Below are 18,812 nucleotides of genomic sequence, written 5' to 3' on the forward strand. Positions count from 1 at the left end.
ATTTCATGCTCAAACGAGAAATTAATCAATTTGAACGGAAATCAGAGTTGAAAAGAGAGGCATTGGAGTTGAAAAAGTGAAAGTAACTGCTCGCTCGCTCGTTCTATTTTACTGATTTTAAATCATGTGAGATTTTTTACCAAATGATAAACTGTAGCAAAATCTTGCGCGTTTCATTACTCGGTCCTCCTCATCATTAGTCATCTGCCAGTTGCCAACAAAAGAAATTTTTTACTCCCCCCAATCTCCTGGAAACACGACCCCAGCCCATTGGTTGTCTTGCTGCCGGCGATGCCTCCAACTTCTCCACCACTCGTCTGGAAAATAACATGGACCCAGTCCTAGTCCACTGTTTCGCTCGCTAGCTGCCACCGGGGACGGCTCTAACCCATAATTATACTATTCATCCTTTTAAGAGGAAATTTCAACTCTAATTGTGGCAAAGAGCTCCAAGAAATCCAAAAGGAAGATGGAACCTGCTTGGTGCCGAGGCAGCAGCACCCGCCCATGTTCCCACCCACGCATGCCATCATAAGCACCATGGACAATAATCCTGTCATGTCGCATCCATTGACCAAACAGCGTGGACCCGATTGATTATTCTAGCAAGGGTGCCCACCGTCTGATCGCGCTTCCTAGTCTCCATTTTTTTCCATAATTAATTTGTTTACGGTTTTACCTTTCCGCGGCCCTTCGCTTGCACTATAAATATCATATTACTTCCTCTGCAAACTTTCGTCATACACGGAAAGAAACCATCATATTTGCCTTTTTCCTTTACTCGTGAAAGAAAGTCTCTAATCGTTTTTTCTCAAAAAAAAAAAATCACTCAAAACCACCATGGTTATCTCCAAGACTGCATCCCAATCGGACGTCTCCGTCCACTCCACCTTCGCCTCTCGCTATGTTCGAGCTTCTCTTCCCCGGTATGTACATAAAAAAATCTCGATGATGAGGCGTTATGTGGTGATGATTATGTCTTAGTAAGTTAATTATACTGATCTTAAGTATTTTTTGCTTTTTTCTGCAGGTTTAAGATGCCGGAGAATTCGATTCCAAAAGAAGCAGCTTATCAGATCATCAACGACGAGCTAATGTTGGATGGAAACCCGAGGTTGAATCTGGCATCCTTCGTGACCACATGGATGGAGCCAGAATGCGATAAGCTCATCATGGCTGCCATTAACAAGAACTACGTCGACATGGATGAGTACCCAGTCACCACTGAGCTCCAGGCAAGTCTCCTTCTTCTTCTTCTTCCTTTTTTTTTAAAAAAATTTTTTTCCTGCTTTAATTTGCGACAATATTAATGATATTATTAATATTAGTATAATAGTGCTCTCACTTCAGCGCCAAGTTACCGAACTTTGCGGCAATTCCAGCCAATCAAGTATTTCTATCCTTTCTTTATTGAAAGGGACATTGAATCTCTCCCGTCAATAATCGTATAAAAGTGGTAGGGTCAACTGTAATTTACACCCCTCAACTATTTGAGATTTGCATTTTATCCCCTAAACTAAACTATCCATTATGGGAATATAGTGCCGCAAACCTTTTAGTTTATTGTAAAATATTTCAATAACCTAAATCGCGTTGGAATTGAACTAGCCGTTCACAATTAATAATAAGACAATCAGCTCCTTGATTAATATGGAATGGAAGCTCGACTACTGACATTTCTTTTTAAAATGTTTATGTCAAATTGCTATTTTGAAAGGGTGTGAGTCCGTTTAGATTGCTATTTCTTAGGAGTTTTTGTAGAAAAAATATATTATAGCGATTTGATATATATAAAATTTAAAAAATAAGACCTAATAAAATTTTGGTGTCATAATAAATGAATAGCGTCATAATAAATTTTATCTAGTTGCATGTTCTGTGGAGTTCCGGGTAAGTGCGTGGTCCCTCCATTTATTTATAGGCGCGGAATTATTCTACTTAGGGTAAGTGCCGCGGTTTGATGGGCACAAGAAGTCTGAAGATGCCCTCCAACAAGTGGAATTTGGCCCACATTTGATCAAGAATGTGGACTTGGTTTTTGAAAAAAAAAAAAAAAAAAAAAGTGGACTTGGTGGTATCACTAGACATTTTTTTTTAAAATATTTTATCACTAGACTTCACTTTGCTCCTCTTCGCTATAGCCTAGTTACAGTACTAATTACTACTATAACCGGTTCATTATTTAAAGAAATCAAGGGCGGATTGAGTCGTAACTCCTGGGCTATCATCCTCTTCCTTTAACCAACTCCACCTGTTTCCCTTACCTCTTTGTCTATTGGAAGAAGAAAAATTAGGCCCTGTCTCGATCATCATTCTTTTCCAACATTTTTTTCAAAAAAAAAATTATATTTTTTTGCAAACACATTTTTCAATTATCTTACTGTATTTTATATGTATCAATTCGTTGCAATATATTTTTTTCACAAAAATTTTCAAAAAAAAAATAATACTAATTCAAACGGGCTCTTAATTGAACAGCCAACCGAAAGGACAAGGGTGGCACCACATCCCATAAATTTGGGACAATTTGGGACCGCTCCAATAATTTTGCACCATTCCATAACTGGAAGACTAGCTAGAATAGTACTCAGTACACTACATTCTTGATTCTTGTGTCGTCTGTCTCGACTCGTGCCAAATTCTTAGACGTACATTTTTCTTTGTCGGGATGCTGAAAAATCAAAATCTTTATTTCATTGTGATTGACATATTAAGCCCTGTACAGTTTCTTTGTTGAAAGAAAGAAAGGTGAGATGCTGCGCTAGCTTTTAGGTCATTGCCTCCGTCAGTTAATTTTATGACTTTGGGAATGTTCAAAAGTTTTCCACTTTCACGTTTGAAGCTTGAATTTCTAAGATATATATTCCTTAGTCGATGAGAACGTGTTTGCCGTTGCTGTGTTTTTTCTTCAAGAATTACTTGCACGTTCAGATTTGGAGAATTTGTTGAGCTTCCTTCCTACCCCAAAAAAAAAAAAGGATAACGTTCAGACAAGATGACGAAAAAAATAAAAAAGAAAAAGGGTCCTAGGTTTGGACCCAAAGTAAAGTCCATAAAAGGCCCGAACATGGCGCTATCATTTCTCGGCTTCACATCGAAGATGGGTTTTAGGTAAAATATCATTTCTAGCTATTAGCATCAATTAGTCAAAACTACCATAATAGAAAAACGGACCAAAGCTGCCCCACAACTTTGCCTTCTATTTGCAGTGGCCCGAACCCGATTGGTACGACTTCACTGCTCAGTCACTAGCTTTATGATTTCATAATTATACCCCTTTCTTGACTTTTTTTGCCGACGCTACGGACCAAAAAAAATATCTAGCATATCTTGCTCGGTGTCCATTTGGTGAAGGGACCAATTCAAAGAATTCATTCGGTCTGATTAAATTATTGCTTTTTTTTTTTTGGAGTTTTTGTAATTGAAAAATATAGTCTTGAAACCTAAAATTTCTTTTCGGATCTAATCAACATTAGGATATGCAATAATATATCTGTACAAAGTGATAGTAGTGTTTGGCAAAGATTACAATTGAATAGATCGAAAGTTGCTTTGGAGAAGCTTCGTGGTTTGTCCAATCATGGCATCCTGTTCTCCCTCTTACGCCAAGGGTCAAAGGCATCTACTTCTTCTTTTTGTGCATTAATTGAATGGATTAAAGTCACAAAAGTAAGATACTTGAGAAAAAAAAAAATTGAATATGCTTTAGTGTCTAACTTTTACTTTGCATCGTTGTTTTATGCTGTGTCTTGTGAAAAACGAAAATAGTAATACAAATGTATGCCTCAATTCCAATTGTAACTTCCTGCTTTCGATAACAAGACGCAGGTATGCCGCCTAGGAGGATGCATTTTATCCTCCTTTTACTGAATTCCGTCTGAGAATTGAACTTTCTACATGCAGAAAACAGTTCCTTTTTTTTTTTTTTTTTTGAAATTATTAGGTGATCCGAAGTTGGAAACATGAAATCAAATTTGCTTAACCTTGTTTAGGACTGATAGAGGACCTGCAATTCTGGACATCGGAAAAAAATATTGTTGACATGTTACTGCTAGCACTCTCATTCACATATTGGATCCAATGCTAACAAATTAAGTGATTGTATAAAACTTTGATGGCCTTTGATCTAATTTCTGATGCAGAACCGATGTGTGAACATGATAGCGCATCTTTTCAATGCACCTCTTGGAGATGGGGAGGCTGCTGTTGGAGTGGGAACAGTAGGGTCATCAGAAGCCATCATGCTTGCAGGCTTAGCATTCAAGAGAAAGTGGCAGAACAAGATGAAAGAACTAGGCAAACCTTATGACAAGCCTAACATTGTCACTGGTGCCAATGTCCAGGTACACTTTGCTTCTACCAGAGTTATTGTGGTAAATCCACAGCTTAAACTATTAGAGTCTGCCAAAAAGATTTAGCGATGCATGGCGAGCCGCGGTTTATCATGATATGGGAAGAATATGCGTTCTTGGTATTTGGGAACTAAGTCCATAATGAGCTTCATTTTTCAGTAATGCCATCAAATTTTACAGGTATGCTGGGAGAAATTTGCAAGATACTTTGAAGTTGAGCTGAAGGAGGTGAAATTGAGAGACGGATACTATGTGATGGACCCTGAGAAAGCAGTGGAGATGGTGGATGAGAACACCATCTGTGTTGCTGCTATCTTAGGTTCCACACTTAACGGGGAGTTCGAGGATGTCAAACGTTTGAATGAGCTCTTGCTAGAGAAGAATAAACAAACAGGGTATGCCCCTTTCTTTTTTTTGAAATCGCACAGCTCCTCTAAGACCTTTGCCTTCTTATTATATCTGTGCTTGGCAGATGGGATACACCAATTCATGTGGATGCAGCAAGCGGTGGCTTTATTGCACCATTCCTTTACCCAGAACTTGAGTGGGATTTCAGGCTGCCACTAGTGAAGAGCATCAATGTTAGCGGCCACAAGTATGGACTTGTATATGCTGGAATTGGTTGGGTCATCTGGAGGAACAAGCAGGACCTGCCTGATGAGCTTGTCTTCCATATTAACTATCTTGGTGCTGATCAGCCCACTTTCACTCTCAATTTCTCTAAAGGTAACCTTTTTTTTTTCTCAAAGTCTATAATGTATATTAGCCTCATCCTGATCTAGTTGAACAAACATTCAAAGTTCACACAACTTTTTGTTGGTCTTCAGGTTCTAGTCAAGTCATTGCCCAATATTATCAGCTCATTCGGCTAGGTCATGAGGTATTACCAGCATTGCTGCTGGCTTTGTTGATATTTAGGATGATATGCAGTTAGAATCATAATGATTTAACATGGGATCTCCATTTATCTCAGGGTTACCAGAACGTAATGGAGAATTGTCAAGAAAATGCAATGGTACTGAAAGAGGGATTGGAGAAGACAGGAAAATTCAACATCGTATCAAAAGATACGGGAGTTCCATTGGTAGCATTCTCTCTCAAAGACAACAGCCGTCACAATGAGTTCGAGGTTTCAGAGATGCTGCGCCGCTTTGGATGGATTGTGCCGGCTTACACCATGCCGCCCGATGCTCAGCATGTAACAGTTCTGCGCGTCGTGATACGAGAAGACTTTTCAAGGACGTTGGCCGAGCGCCTTGTCTTGGACATCGAAAAGGTCTTGCACGAACTTGATATTCTCCCTGCCAAAGTCACAGCCAAGTTGACAGCCAACGACGAGAATGCTCATGATGTGGCCGTTGTTAAGAAAACTACTCGCGAGGTGCAGTTGGAAATCACTGCAGCCTGGAAAAAGTTGGTCGCGGACAGGAAGAGGACCAATGGCGTTTGCTGATCGATTGTTACCGATACCTTGGAACTTATGCTGGTAAAAGTAAACTTTGTGAGTAATTTTGGACTTGAGCGTGGTAGAGTTTGATCGTTAGGACTGCATCTATGAGTTGTCATCCCCGCTGTATTGGGAAGATTACCTCTTTTTTTTTTTTTTTTTTTGTTTTCCCCCATCAGAGTTGTATTGGAAGGATTACGGTATACTGTGTTTCTGTAATCTGGATTCTCAACAGAGAAGTGAGCCAGCCTCATCTTAATTTAATATTTTTGCGCATGATAGTATTGGCTAATTAACATAATCCAAGCACCCCAGCCCGCACCACATTCCATTCAAGCAGGATGGGGTGGATATCTCCCCCAGGGCACCCGGCCCGTCCTCCACATAAATATAGTAGTATTATTACTTAATTAGTAATAAATAGAGGGCTCAAGACAAGTAATCCTTATAATGTCTTCGCTTGGGGGGATATAATTTCAACTTATCATTTAACAAGCTCGCCAATACACAAGTTGCTAGCAAATTTATATGAATGAAACCATTAGCCCTCCATCGTCTGGGTTAGTCATACCTGTATTACCAGAAAATAGTAGTGGTCCAGGCAGATTTGGCATTTCGTCTACTTTCTTCCAAAGGATTAAGATGTTCTCTTGCCAAAAAGAGCTCTGAAGAGCTGGCTGCTTTCATTAAACGTTTCAAGTACAAAGCTCTGATTGAACATTTGTGAATTATTGAAAGTGACGGTCAATTGTCATTGCGGAGAGGTTGCTCCTACTTTCTTTCCCCTGTGGGCACGCAAGAGCAGAGCATGGCAGGGCGGGGACAGAGAAAACGACCACGACGGATAGGATTTGGGGCAGGGACGGTCATACTGATGACCGTCCCTGCACGGTTAAGGGCCAAGATTTGCCCTCAAAATTTTGTGCGGCTGAGATAACACCATGTAACTCGATTTTCGCGTCAAGTGTGGGGCCCACCACTATCTGTTGTGAAAATACATCCTGTGAAAAAAAAGTTACACGGTGTACAAAGAAAGTTACGCGCAGTTGATAATGACTACTGCAACCGTCCGTGCCCCGAATCCCGACGGATAAGGCGGGGGCAGTTTTTTGAAGACGGGACGGGGCAAACCCTTTAACTCGCCCGTTACCCTAACCCGCAGCTGCAATCCTTGAGGAACATAAAGTTGTCCAAAACTTGGATAGATACGATCTTGAAAGACCCAATAATAATCCAAATTGAGTCACATTATTTGATATGATAATGTGGCACAACTCCTGCCATTGAATTTTTTAGGGAAAAGAGTATCAATATCCCTCTAACTATTAGTCAGGTGACCTTTTGGCCCTCCAACAATTAAGAGTAAATCTTTGGCTCTCGATCTATCGAAAGTGCAAAATGTTGGATCTTCTGTCAAGTTCAGTCGTTAAGATTGATGGAAACTAACACCAAATGAAACTTATGCTATAATATGAAGAGCATTTTAGTCTGTCCAGCAATTTTCTATTTGATAAAAAGGGATTTCTTCCCCAATAAAAAGCTATAGGAAGAAAATCTCCCTGGCAGCTGAAGCTTTAGTATGATTTAAGCAAAGCTTCTCCAACATAAATTAAGCAATTTCCAATAGTAGGTTACTAAAGCTGCAAGCTTTAGAACTATGAACCTTTCATGCTTTTCCTTTATTGTCATGTGATTGAAAGTCATAAGAATTAAAACGGAATCACCCCCACTTATGCAGCAGTTTAGCTAAAATTTCAAGGAACGCCATCATCACACTATGTACTGGCTCCAGTATTATTGTTGTGAAGCATTTTCTTTGACATGAATTTCTTTGACATGATAGCAGAAGAGAGGAGCCAGAGATTGAATAGCTTAATTATTTCTTGAATTGACTTTGGGGAGGACGGGGAAGTGAGGAGGAGAAGTTGGGAAGGAGGAGGCAGCCCATGTTGGATTTGGTGGGGAAGGAGTGGAGGGAACATCTTGTGGCAATTATGGTCGATCGATGGGGGCAGAGGCTAGAGAGAGCTTTTTGGAACCGGTAGATACCAGAAGATCAAGAAACCTTAACTTCAGCCAAAATCAACACCAACCCATCTCAAAAACAGATCCAATCCCTTCACTCGTCGACTCAAATCGCTCAAAATCAACCATTTCCTCTTGGTACCTGTAATTCCCCAGCGGAAGCTTCAAGAGATGTGCACCGGTGATGATGGTCAACAAATTGCAGGAGTTTCCAACCACTTGTGGTAGAGGGAGAGAGAATGGTAAAAGACAACAATTAAGTTAAACTGATTTTTACTCCTTTTTACTGAGTAGATGATAGTTTGAACTAAAATGCCCCTTGTATTTCGACATGCATCTCACGTGGTGTTGGTTTCCATTAGTTTTAACAGTTGAACTTGACAGAATGTTTAACTTTTTGCACTTTCGATAGATCGAGGGTCAAAATTTGACTCTTAATTGTTGGGGAGCCAAAAGTTCACTTGACTAATAGTTAAAGGGTCATTGGGACTCTTTTCCCAATTTTTTAAAAATCGGACGTAGACAAACAAGTGCGAGTCTTGGCAGTTTTCGTTCTAACTGAATCGCTTTACGTGTATTGACCGACGTTTAGGAGGAGGAGGATAATATAATTCGAGGAAAAATCTACCCAAGTACTGCTAATCTGCTATACGTTCTCAGTGCCATGAGCAGATACATGACAACAGGTTAGGCCGCAAACAATACAGAGACGAAAGAGTCATGAGAACACATCTTATCATGTCGCATCCAGTGGATCCATCAACAACCAAAACATATATACTACGATAAGGTGATAAACAGCCCAAAAGACAGTACTACCAAGTGTCTCACTGAATGTTATCCAACAACCTAATAAGTACCACATCACACCGCATCCTTAATTTCTTAAATTTTGCCTTCTTTCGGCTTTTGTATCTCACAGACACAAAAAATACCAGCAAGTGAGAAGACAACAAAAACCTCCTTACTTGGGTGGCCCTTTCACAACAGTGACTGGACACAGTGCATTTTGCACCACGTAGTTGCTGACACTTCCAAGCAACACCCTGCACGTATCAATTCTTTAATTAATAAGAAGATTACAAATCAGGCAAGCATATTAATGAACACTAGTAAAACAAAAGAGGTGGCCTTGAATGGCGTTACTTGGACTGTGGGATTTATAACAGTTTGCCTCTTGAAAGAGACAACCAAATACTATCAGCTCAAGGGTTAGATATGATGTTAAGAAAAAAATTAGAAAAGGGGTACTTTCTCAAATAATTACACGGCTGTACTTAGTCTAATTGAAGCATTTGGGAAATGATGATTATGGTCGGCTAAAGAGTTTACAAAAAAAATTCATAATCTCATAAAATGATGATCATCGCTGCTGAATTGATAACCCTCTTCAGGATTCCTAAGAAGTAGTCCAAGGTTTTACATGAGAAAAAAAGAAAGGTAGGTAAGAGAAGATCATAAAAACGGAGGAGAGCCAGTTTGTCAAAATGATTATAATTGCAGCGTTTCAAAAATGATGATGATGATGTTCGGATATGTATAATCAGAGCAAGTAAAATTCATAATCTCACCCAACAAGTGAGAATCATGATCATCACTGGTTGATTAATTACCTCTTGATGGCTCCTAAACCTCGACTTCCAACAACCAGGGAATCAAGTTTAAGATGATCCACTGCCTCACACAGCTTCTCCCTTGCATCCCCCCAGTACACCTTGGCCACCACCTTCACCTGCAAATTTTCACAAACCAAACAACCATCCACATAAATCTCAGTACAGTACAACTTTGTACGCGTTATCAGAGAGAGAGAGAATATGCTATACCCCTTTGGTCTTGGCTACCATGTCAAGCAAGTCAAGAACCTCAGGATCAGGATTAAGTCCATAATGCTTAGACACGTTGATTTCTCTAAATTCCGCAAGAGGTATCAATGCTGAGAAAGCCAATTAGCAACAACAGTAACTCAGAACCAAGCTAACAACAAATGAAAGCATGCATAAAGAAAGTTATTGATTGATTCTTCTACGTGATCCGGTGTCTTCAAAGAGCTGCTTATTGGTAGTCTCGACTTTGGGTGAAACCCCGTGGATGATGATGAGACTATCCCCTTCTTCGACCAAATTATCAGCAGCCCATTTGAGAGCTAGTTTGCTGGTCTGAGAGTAGTCCATCCCAGCTCCCACTGTGCGTGCCTTTCCCATCTTTCAATTCCTTACTTTGCTTGCTCTCTTTTCTATCTGAAACAGAAGTATGAAGCAAGGAGGTTTAATATGACGGTAAGCAGGGTACTTATCAGACAGACACGTAATGGTGGAGGAATGGTGAAATATCAAATACGGTGGGCGGTAGCAGTACAACTGCGCATTTCAAAAGGGGTGTTGGAATTGTCTTTCTTGAATTTAAAAGGAAGGAGAATATAATAACGTGGTTTGAAAAGGAGGAGACTATCCCATGTTAGTAAAGTAAGTAATACAACTCCATAAAGTAAGTAATACAACTCCATTGCATCCGGAACTCAGCGTTGGTCCAGCTGTACCAGAAACGTTGCGCCAAAAGACAATTAATAATGATGAAAAAAAGTAAGCATGGGCTGGTGGTAATTAAGACTAATCATAGCATCAAGACTAATGAAATACCAAAATAATGTTGAAGAGGATAACGCACTAAAATATTTTAAAAAATCGTACCAATTTCTATCCATAACTCCGATTCTGAAAAATTGGGCTCCGAAACGGCCTTGCTTAACCGATCCTATCATAAGTAAGTTTGGGCTAATATTTCATGGGCCTTGAGAGTGCCCCTGGACTACCAGCATTCCAATATAGAGCGCTTTCGTAGAAAGAAACAAGCAAAACAATTGAGGAGGAAATCGTACAAATCACGTTAAAAAATGATGATCCTCTTACTATGGCAAATTTGTTTCTTCAACTTCAACTTGTTGCCTTTTGAGGAAGAAAGATAGTAAAACTGTAAGAACAAATTTCCTTGCATTATATACACCGTGTTTTTTTTTTTTTTTTTTTTACTTGTTATGATAAATTTGTCACACGAAAATCTTTTTAGAATTAATTACGTTGGCTAGCAAAGCTGAGCTACTCAAATATATATTATTAGCTTTGGAGCAATACCTTATTAATAGGGCATGATTAGGTATGTAATCGAGCTCGACTCGACTTATAAATAACTTGGCTCGAGCTCGATCGAGTCGAAAAATCTCAAACTCGAGTTTGATTCGATGAAATCTTTAAAAGCTTGAGACTCGACTCGATAAGGCTCGACCTTTAGTCAAGCCTTATCGAGTTGAGTAATCAAACTTTTTGACTCGATATCTTACTTGTAAATTCAGTATAAATTATATCCATAACGGTCATTTTATAATTATAATAAATATATATTATTTAAATTATATGGCTCGACGAGCTACTCGTCGAGCCACGAGTTGCAAAATTCTGACTCGAACTCGACTCGAATGTGTGCTCGAGTAGCTCGAGACTCGGCTCGAACTCGATGAAACTGAGTTCAAACCAAACCATTGACCAAGCTCGCGAGTTGCTCGAATCCCTAGGCATGATTGTTCTTGTAGGTTATTTATCCATTCCAACTAAAAACACATAATGCATTCACTTGACTTGAACCCTTTTTCATACGTTTTAAAAAAAAAAAAAACTATTTCATTCATGCAGTAATTTTATTCAGTCAAACCCCATTATTGTGTGATTTTAAAGATATTATATTGTGTTCGAAAACGCGGGATTCAATCAGTAACATGGACTATACTTTTCAAAGTAAATATTTTGTCAATTTCATTTACCGTTTTGTGGTCAACTTAGCCCAAAGAATCAATAATAAGGATGCTAATTCGTGGCGTGAGTTACGGGGAATAATAATACTACTGAATAACGAAAAGAAAAAGCCGATGACTATTTATTATGTGCCGCATAATTTTTTTACGCATAGTGGAGAAGAAATTGTCATCAAGATCTTTGTTGGAAGTTTTTGGAGGCCCTCAAAAGGTGTCTGCGCAATTATATATGTTCTCTCTCTTCATAAGTAGCTACCTTCGACATCGTAGTACTAATTGTCTTGTCTGAAATTTTGAATCAGCTCTTTTTCTTTTTTTTTTTTCTGCCCCCGCCTTTTATTTGGATTAGAAAGGAATAAGTGTACCAAGTGCGTGTAAGGGCCTCATTTGAGATTACGGTGACTCGTAAAAAAAGTGCTATTAAGTTACAAAATAGTCAGGCTCCTTAATTTACGGAAAATTAGTTACCAAATATTTTAGAAGTACTTAAAAGTTTTTTTTTTTTTTTTTTTTTTTTGTAAATGCAATCCCAAGTACTCATGTTAATATGATCAAAACAATGAAATATACGATTGACCAGCATTTATCGAATTTAAAAAAGAGTCAGAAGAAATGGCTCGATCAAGTTTGGTAAGTAATTAATAAGCTAGACTCTTAAGAGTGACCACAAGAGAATTTCCTTTTTTCTATTGCTGAGCGATTGCTGAGCGAGTGCATCGCTAGCTAGCCTTAACCATTTCTACCAGTCCCTAGCATCCTAGTTTTGGGCCATAGAAGTCGCTGCTGCGATATGCTACTTTGTAACGAGTGCGAAACCGATATTAATTTGGGAAATATTTATTACACTCCTCGATTAGCCTCCTCTGGCACTTCTTGAAGTAGGCTATATTTTTAACGAGTAAATTAGGGTGCAAGATGCTTGAATGAAAAGTGTGAAAAATCAATTTTCTAAAATTTTAAGTGCATAAAAGGAAGGAAAAGATCGAGAAACCTTCTTTACCAACAAAAATTTCCAAATCATGATTCTTGGGACTCATAATTTGAAAATAATTTCTTTCATGTTAGCTATTGGAAAGGGAATCCAAGATCCGTTTTTGAATGTTATTAATGTTTCTAATTTTCAATGTCAAGATCGTAAAACAATCACAATATTCACAATGGTTTGTCTAATAGATGTCCACAGGTCATTCATTAAAATACATTTCAGGTGTAATATTTTTGAAAATATAAGATTATTTATGAAAAATAAATAAATACAAGGAAAAGTAGACAAGGTTAAATAAGAAAAGTATATAAATACAACGGAGAATAATAGTTATTAATATGTGTATATATATGATAGATTAGGTGAATATTAAATGTGTTAAGGAGTGCTTTAAGGGTACATATTAGAAAAATCCAAATATAAAATCACACAAACACATGAGAATTAAGAAAGTTGAATTGCCAAAAAAGGGGGAAAAAAAGAAATTGAAGGAGCGTGGATCACCGACTACTTAACCCTCAATTAAAACGTCAAATAATGTATTAAAACTGGGATAAAAAATAATTAATTTGTTGGGAAATTTTGCAGTCCTTTTTTTCTCCTCGTTCCCAAAATTACCCTCCACCTTAATCGAGATCTGTGCTCTTCCCCTTTCCCCTCTTTCCCCCGCCTCCGCTCTCCATATTTATTCACAAAACACACACCAAATCCACACACAAAAGCTTTTTTCTGGCTAAGTCCGAGTCCGGTGAGGTGGAAAGAATTGGAGGAATGGTGTTGAGGAGATGGGACCTCGTCGTTTTGGGGTTGCTGCTGTCAACGGTGGTAACAGTGGTGAAATCGGATGCTTCGGATCACACATACAAACCTAAAGATCAAGTCCCTCTTTACGCCAATAAAGTTGGCCCTTTTCAAAACCCTAGGTTGACGTTTCATCAAACACTTCAATTCATTATCTATCACTTCGATTGTTGGACAATTGATAGCCCATTGCTTTGTTTTCTGTAAATTTAGCAACATTCGCGGTAAAAAGGGTGATTTTTTTGGTATTTATTTCTTTTGGTTGATAATTTTCGTTTATGTGTTCTCACCGGAGCTGGTTTGAATTGTGCTTCTTTGATTGAATCGTTATACAATTTTTAGTAGTTTTGGTCAATTCAGTTGAGCCCTTTTCCTTCGTATTCAATCTTTGAGGGTGGGGTTACGGGGAGGGTAAGGTAGTGTGGGTGATTGAGAATTATGTGATAAGGAGACCAGTGAACGGGAAAGTAAGGATTTGACGATAAAATTAAGGATTTCCATTACGGGAGCATTACAAACACAATATGCTGTAGCTAGATATGCCTGATAGTTGTTAGGAAATTAGAAAATAATGCAGATTAGCTTCGCTGAGTATTTTCTTGGAGTACTCGTTGACCTCGGTGCTTGTTAAATTGGAAGAGTCGACGGTTTAAGCAATTTGAATGTGGTCAAGTTTCAAAGAGAGAGAGTTTTTAAAGAATGCTTGAGTTTCTAGCTGGATAAATGGATTTAAGAATTCTGTTTGTTTTGGCTTTGTGGTGCTAATTTGAGTTTTGGTCAAATTGGGTTACAATTGTATTGTCTGTGCATGCACAATAATGCTGCTGACATTGATGTTTATTTTTTTTTGTTCCTGATTCCAGTGAAACATACCGCTTTTTTGATCTCCCATTCTGTTCACCAGGTTGAGATTTTACTGCTTTATTCTTCCGTTCCAAATTATTTGTCTGGTCAGATTTTAATTTGAAGTTACTGGTGAAATGTGGCTGGCAGCTCATGTAAAAGAGAAAAGGGAAGCTCTTGGTGAAGTGTTGAATGGAGATCGTTTAGTCAGTGCTCCTTATAAGCTCGAATTTTTAGTTGACAAAGACTCAGAATTGGTTTGTAAAAAGCAGTTGACTAAGGATGATGTTGCACAATTTCGAAAGGCAGTTGCAAAAGATTACTACTTTGAAATGTACTATGATGACTTGCCTGTCTGGGGTTTCTTGGGAAGAGTTGAGAAAGATGGAAAATCAGATCCCGGCGAGCACAAGTATTACCTTTTTAAGCACCTGCATTTTGATATTTCCTACAATAAGGACCACGTGATTGAGATCGGTGCACGAACTGAGCGAAATGATCCAAATTCTCAAGTAGATATCACTGAAGATAAAGGAGTTGATGTAGACTTCACATATTCAGTGAAATGGAGAGACACAGATATTCCTTTTGAAAAGAGGATGGATAAATATTCACATTCTTCATCATTACCACATCATTTGGAAATTCATTGGTTCTCCATTATTAACTCCTGTGTGACAGTACTCCTTCTTACGGGTTTTCTTGCCACTATTTTAATGCGAGTGCTTAAGAATGACTTTGTCAAGTGAGTCACATCTCTTATTAGCCATTCTCTGTATTTGCACCCTGTCTCCCTTCTTTTTTGGTGATTTGGTCCTCCTTGTAACATTCAATGTGTGGTTCTATGTTTTAAAGGTATGCTAATGATGAGGACACAGCTGATGACCAAGAAGAGACTGGGTGGAAATATATCCATGGTGATGTTTTTAGGTATCCAAAGTACAAATCTTTGTTTGCTGCAGCCCTTGGTTGTGGCAGCCAGTTATTCATCCTGTAAGTGTGCTCCTGACCTGGGCTTATTGTACTTTGTCTTGAACTAGCAGGATTGGTATCTTTCATTTTTCTCCTGATTGTTAATGCAGCTTTGGTCATTCTTCCTTTTAAACAGGGTGGTCTTTATCTTTATTCTTGCTATTGTTGGTGTATTTTATCCATACAACCGTGGAGCACTCTTCACTGCACTTGTTGTCATATATGCTCTTACTTCTGGAATTGCTGGCTACACAGCAGCTTCTTTCTATGGCCAACTAGAAGGGAAAAATTGGGTATGCTTTGCAGAAAACTTATTTGTTTTATTTCATGGATCTACTGGCATGAATTTCTTTGGCAATCCTATTTGGTTACTGGTACTCCTCCTGGTTGTTGAACTGAAATAAAACTCAGAAGTGAAATTCCCTCTTCCCTTCTATTTCAAACGTGGCTTTCTAAGTTCTCCAAACTTATATGTTTCTTTAAAAGTTTTACCCTTGGATAATCATTTGGTGAAGAAAATTTATGGAGAAGAAAAAATCCTACTTTGGAGTTATCTCTTATTTTCTTGATCTCTGTAATTTTTATTGTTTTACACTGTAAATGTGCTAATGTAATCTACTTCTGGCTGTTCTGATGTTCTATTTCTTCTTTTGACAGGTGAGAAATCTACTATTGACAGGGGCCCTGTTTTGCGGACCATTGTTCCTGAATTTCTGCTTTCTTAACACTGTTGCTATTGCATACAGGGCTACTGCTGCATTGCCATTTGGTACAATTGTTGTCATCTTTCTTATCTGGGCCCTTGTGACATCACCTTTGTTAGTCTTGGGTGGGATTGCTGGAAAGAATAGCAAGACAGAATTCCAAGCTCCTTGTCGTACCACAAAGTACCCCAGAGAGATTCCCCCATTGCCATGGTACCGCAGTACACTACCTCAGATGGCAATGGCAGGGTTTTTGCCTTTCAGTGCAATTTACATTGAGCTTTACTATATATTTGCAAGTGTGTGGGGTCACAGGATTTATACTATCTACAGCATCCTATTTATTGTCTTCATTATTCTTCTAATTGTCACTGCTTTCATCACTGTGGCATTGACATACTTTCAGCTTGCCGCTGAAGACCATGAATGGTGGTGGAGGTATGTGATCTTTATTCTGGATTCCATGTTGCTCTTATTAACTGGCTGCCTTATAAAGAAATTTTAAAACCTTTTTGACTCTTGCTTGGAATTTTTGGAACACAATGTACAAGATATGCTTGTTACACATAAATGACGACGAAAACAAGTAGGTTTTTTTTAGGGCTAGTATAAGGGAAAGTGATGGCCTAGTTCTAAAGCACTAATATATGCTTGCTTGCTTGCTCCCTGTAGGTCTTTCCTCTGTGGTGGATCAACTGGATTATTCATCTATGGGTACTGCTTGTATTACTATTATGCACGTTCTGATATGTCAGGCTTCATGCAGACTTCATTCTTCTTCGGTTACATGGCTTGCGTATGCTATGGTTTCTTTCTTATGCTCGGGACCGTAGGCTTCCGTGCAGCACTGTTCTTTGTCCGTCATATATACCGCTCAATCAAGTGCGAGTAGCAAGTGACTGGACAAAGGTGGCTTCTTTGCTCTAATTCTTGATTAATATCAGCAGTCATGGATCGAGAAAAGAATGTGTAGGACAAGAGTAGTGAAGCAGAGCCTGTATTATCTTACAGAAGTGATATGTAGAAACCATGGTCACATTTTGCATTTACGGTTCAACAAGTAATATCAATGTGCTAGTTTTCCAGTTCATGTCATTCTTTCCATCTTTGAAGATATCAAAGCTATGCTTTTGTTCATGTTCTTTGTGGTAGAAGTACGGCATTTCAGTATTGGTTCCTGATACTGTTTTTGTTTTTTGTGGCACAACATCAACAGAATCAGAGCCACTCTTGTTCCAAGTGTTCGAAAGCAACCACAAAAGAATAAATAGGGAATCCCATCCGTTTGACAAGAACTCAAGTACTGAACTAACTACGAAGTCTTATAACCTACGCCAAGCGTGCGACCGAAGGCGTGTTGCTGGGTACTGGGTTACATTAGTCTGTTAGGAAATAGGAAATGACCAGCATCTTCCCCTTACAATTGCGATGACTGCGTGGCATTTGGCGGTTGTTTGTTCGAGTATAAACATATGCAAAGCAATAACGTTGGATCCGGTCATGTCTACTTGCAAATGCTTCTACCTGACTTGACTTCTCCCACACCTTTTCATATGAACGATCTAACTGCTAACTCACCTATACATCAGGTAGGTTGTTTAGCATAGTCATTATGTGACAATGACGCTTTTATTTAATTTAACACACCCAGACCATAGGCTCTAGACAGGTAAAAATAACTGTGGGAACACAACTATCACCTTCCCATTTGATGTACTACCAAGTGCTAAAGTTCTAGTAATATAAAATTCAGACTCCCTCTGCTGGGCTTAGCCATGAAAAGTTTCTTCTGAAAACTCATTCCTTGTTTGCCATTTCCTTTGTAAATCTTTGCCTGTTTTGCAATTATCGATCTCCTTTTGGACCTCGCAATCTTGTCTCGTGCAAAGAATAATGTTTAAAAGAGAATCCTAGATATGATCGTAACATTTTGACAGCCCAAAATTTTTCTTTATTCGCAAGTTTTGCAGTCTTTCATACATAGGGCTGCAAACGAATCGAGTCGAGTCGAACTTTGAGCTAATCGAACCGAGTCTCGACTAAATTTTACCAAGGTCGAGCTCGACGAGTCGGCAATTTTCAAGCTCGAGCTCGACTCGAATCAAGTCGAGCCGAGCTCGAAAAAAATAAAAACTAATTATTTTATTTTTAAACAAATAAATAAAATAATATTTTTTTCTTAATAAATAATAAAATATTAAGGATATATACGTAATTTTACTATGAAAATAAAAATAAAAAAATAAATATACAATATACGTAATTTTATTATTAAATAAAAATAAAAAATATATATATATATATATACTCAAGCTCGCGAGCTGACTCGCGAGCTAACGAGTTTAATATTCTGAGCTCGAGTTTGATTCGAGCCGACTCGAGCTCGATTAATATCGAGTTCGACTCGAGCTTGACTTGAGACTCGCGAGCGACTATATTCGTTTGCAACCCTATTCATGCACTCATATTAACTTTGAGATGTTGAACCCCCATTGTTGTGCGACAGTTTTGAGACGCGGTCCATTGGTCTACGGTACCGATTTCCTTTGTTCTTCTAAGAATTAAGATGTTGTAAGTTGTAACTCACATTTGTTTCCTTTCTTTATTGTTTCGAAATGCTAAGAAGAATTCGATTTACCTGAATGTTGATCGACCATACTTGGATTTGGGATCTCGTGAGCAAAGTAACATAAAATCATGCCTCAAAATAATCATTCCTAACAATTGAAAAGGCTAGATCACACCTAAACGATCATATAAATTCACACGCCAATAATTGTTATCTTATATTACAGGGATAATTTTAGAAACCTCCCCCGAAATTTTTCACAATACCGCTCAGCTCTTCTGAGATTTTTAAAATCTCACTACCTCCCTT

At 38.4% G+C, this 18,812-nt stretch overlaps 3 protein-coding genes across 4 annotated transcripts; 2 read left to right on the forward strand and 1 right to left on the reverse strand.

Annotated features, from left to right (window-relative positions):
• Positions 1–726: 726 nt before the first annotated feature.
• LOC113699099 (glutamate decarboxylase) lies at positions 727–6,075 on the forward strand. Of its 2 annotated transcripts, XM_027219196.2 has the most exons (7): positions 727–926; positions 1,031–1,235; positions 4,143–4,343; positions 4,533–4,747; positions 4,825–5,078; positions 5,180–5,232; positions 5,326–6,075. In XM_027219196.2, the coding sequence occupies exons 1-7, from the start codon at positions 841–843 to the stop codon at positions 5,803–5,805; spliced, it is 1,494 nt and encodes a 497-aa protein (XP_027074997.1). In that variant the 5' UTR covers positions 727–840; the 3' UTR covers positions 5,806–6,075. The 2 variants fall into 2 exon arrangements, with proteins under 2 accessions (XP_027074997.1, XP_027074998.1); XM_027219197.2 differs by lacking the exons at positions 727–926; positions 1,031–1,235 and adding an exon at positions 3,513–3,669 and having other exon boundaries at positions 5,326–6,063.
• A 2,467-nt stretch (positions 6,076–8,542) lies between these two features.
• LOC113698109 (universal stress protein PHOS34-like) lies at positions 8,543–10,199 on the reverse strand. Its single transcript, XM_027217801.2, has 4 exons — positions 9,854–10,199; positions 9,651–9,760; positions 9,438–9,556; positions 8,543–8,870 (listed from the first exon to the last, which is right to left on the reverse strand). The coding sequence occupies exons 1-4, from the start codon at positions 10,026–10,028 to the stop codon at positions 8,789–8,791; spliced, it is 486 nt and encodes a 161-aa protein (XP_027073602.1). The 5' UTR covers positions 10,029–10,199; the 3' UTR covers positions 8,543–8,788.
• A 3,045-nt stretch (positions 10,200–13,244) lies between these two features.
• LOC113698619 (transmembrane 9 superfamily member 3-like) lies at positions 13,245–17,071 on the forward strand. Its single transcript, XM_027218499.2, has 7 exons — positions 13,245–13,537; positions 14,279–14,319; positions 14,409–15,003; positions 15,114–15,251; positions 15,367–15,523; positions 15,888–16,372; positions 16,607–17,071. The coding sequence occupies exons 1-7, from the start codon at positions 13,386–13,388 to the stop codon at positions 16,824–16,826; spliced, it is 1,788 nt and encodes a 595-aa protein (XP_027074300.1). The 5' UTR covers positions 13,245–13,385; the 3' UTR covers positions 16,827–17,071.
• The last annotated feature ends 1,741 nt before the right edge of the window (positions 17,072–18,812 follow it).

This window comes from Coffea arabica, chromosome 7c (genome assembly GCF_036785885.1).
Source record: "Coffea arabica cultivar ET-39 chromosome 7c, Coffea Arabica ET-39 HiFi, whole genome shotgun sequence".
In the NCBI taxonomy this organism is placed as follows: Eukaryota; Viridiplantae; Streptophyta; class Magnoliopsida; order Gentianales; family Rubiaceae; genus Coffea; species Coffea arabica.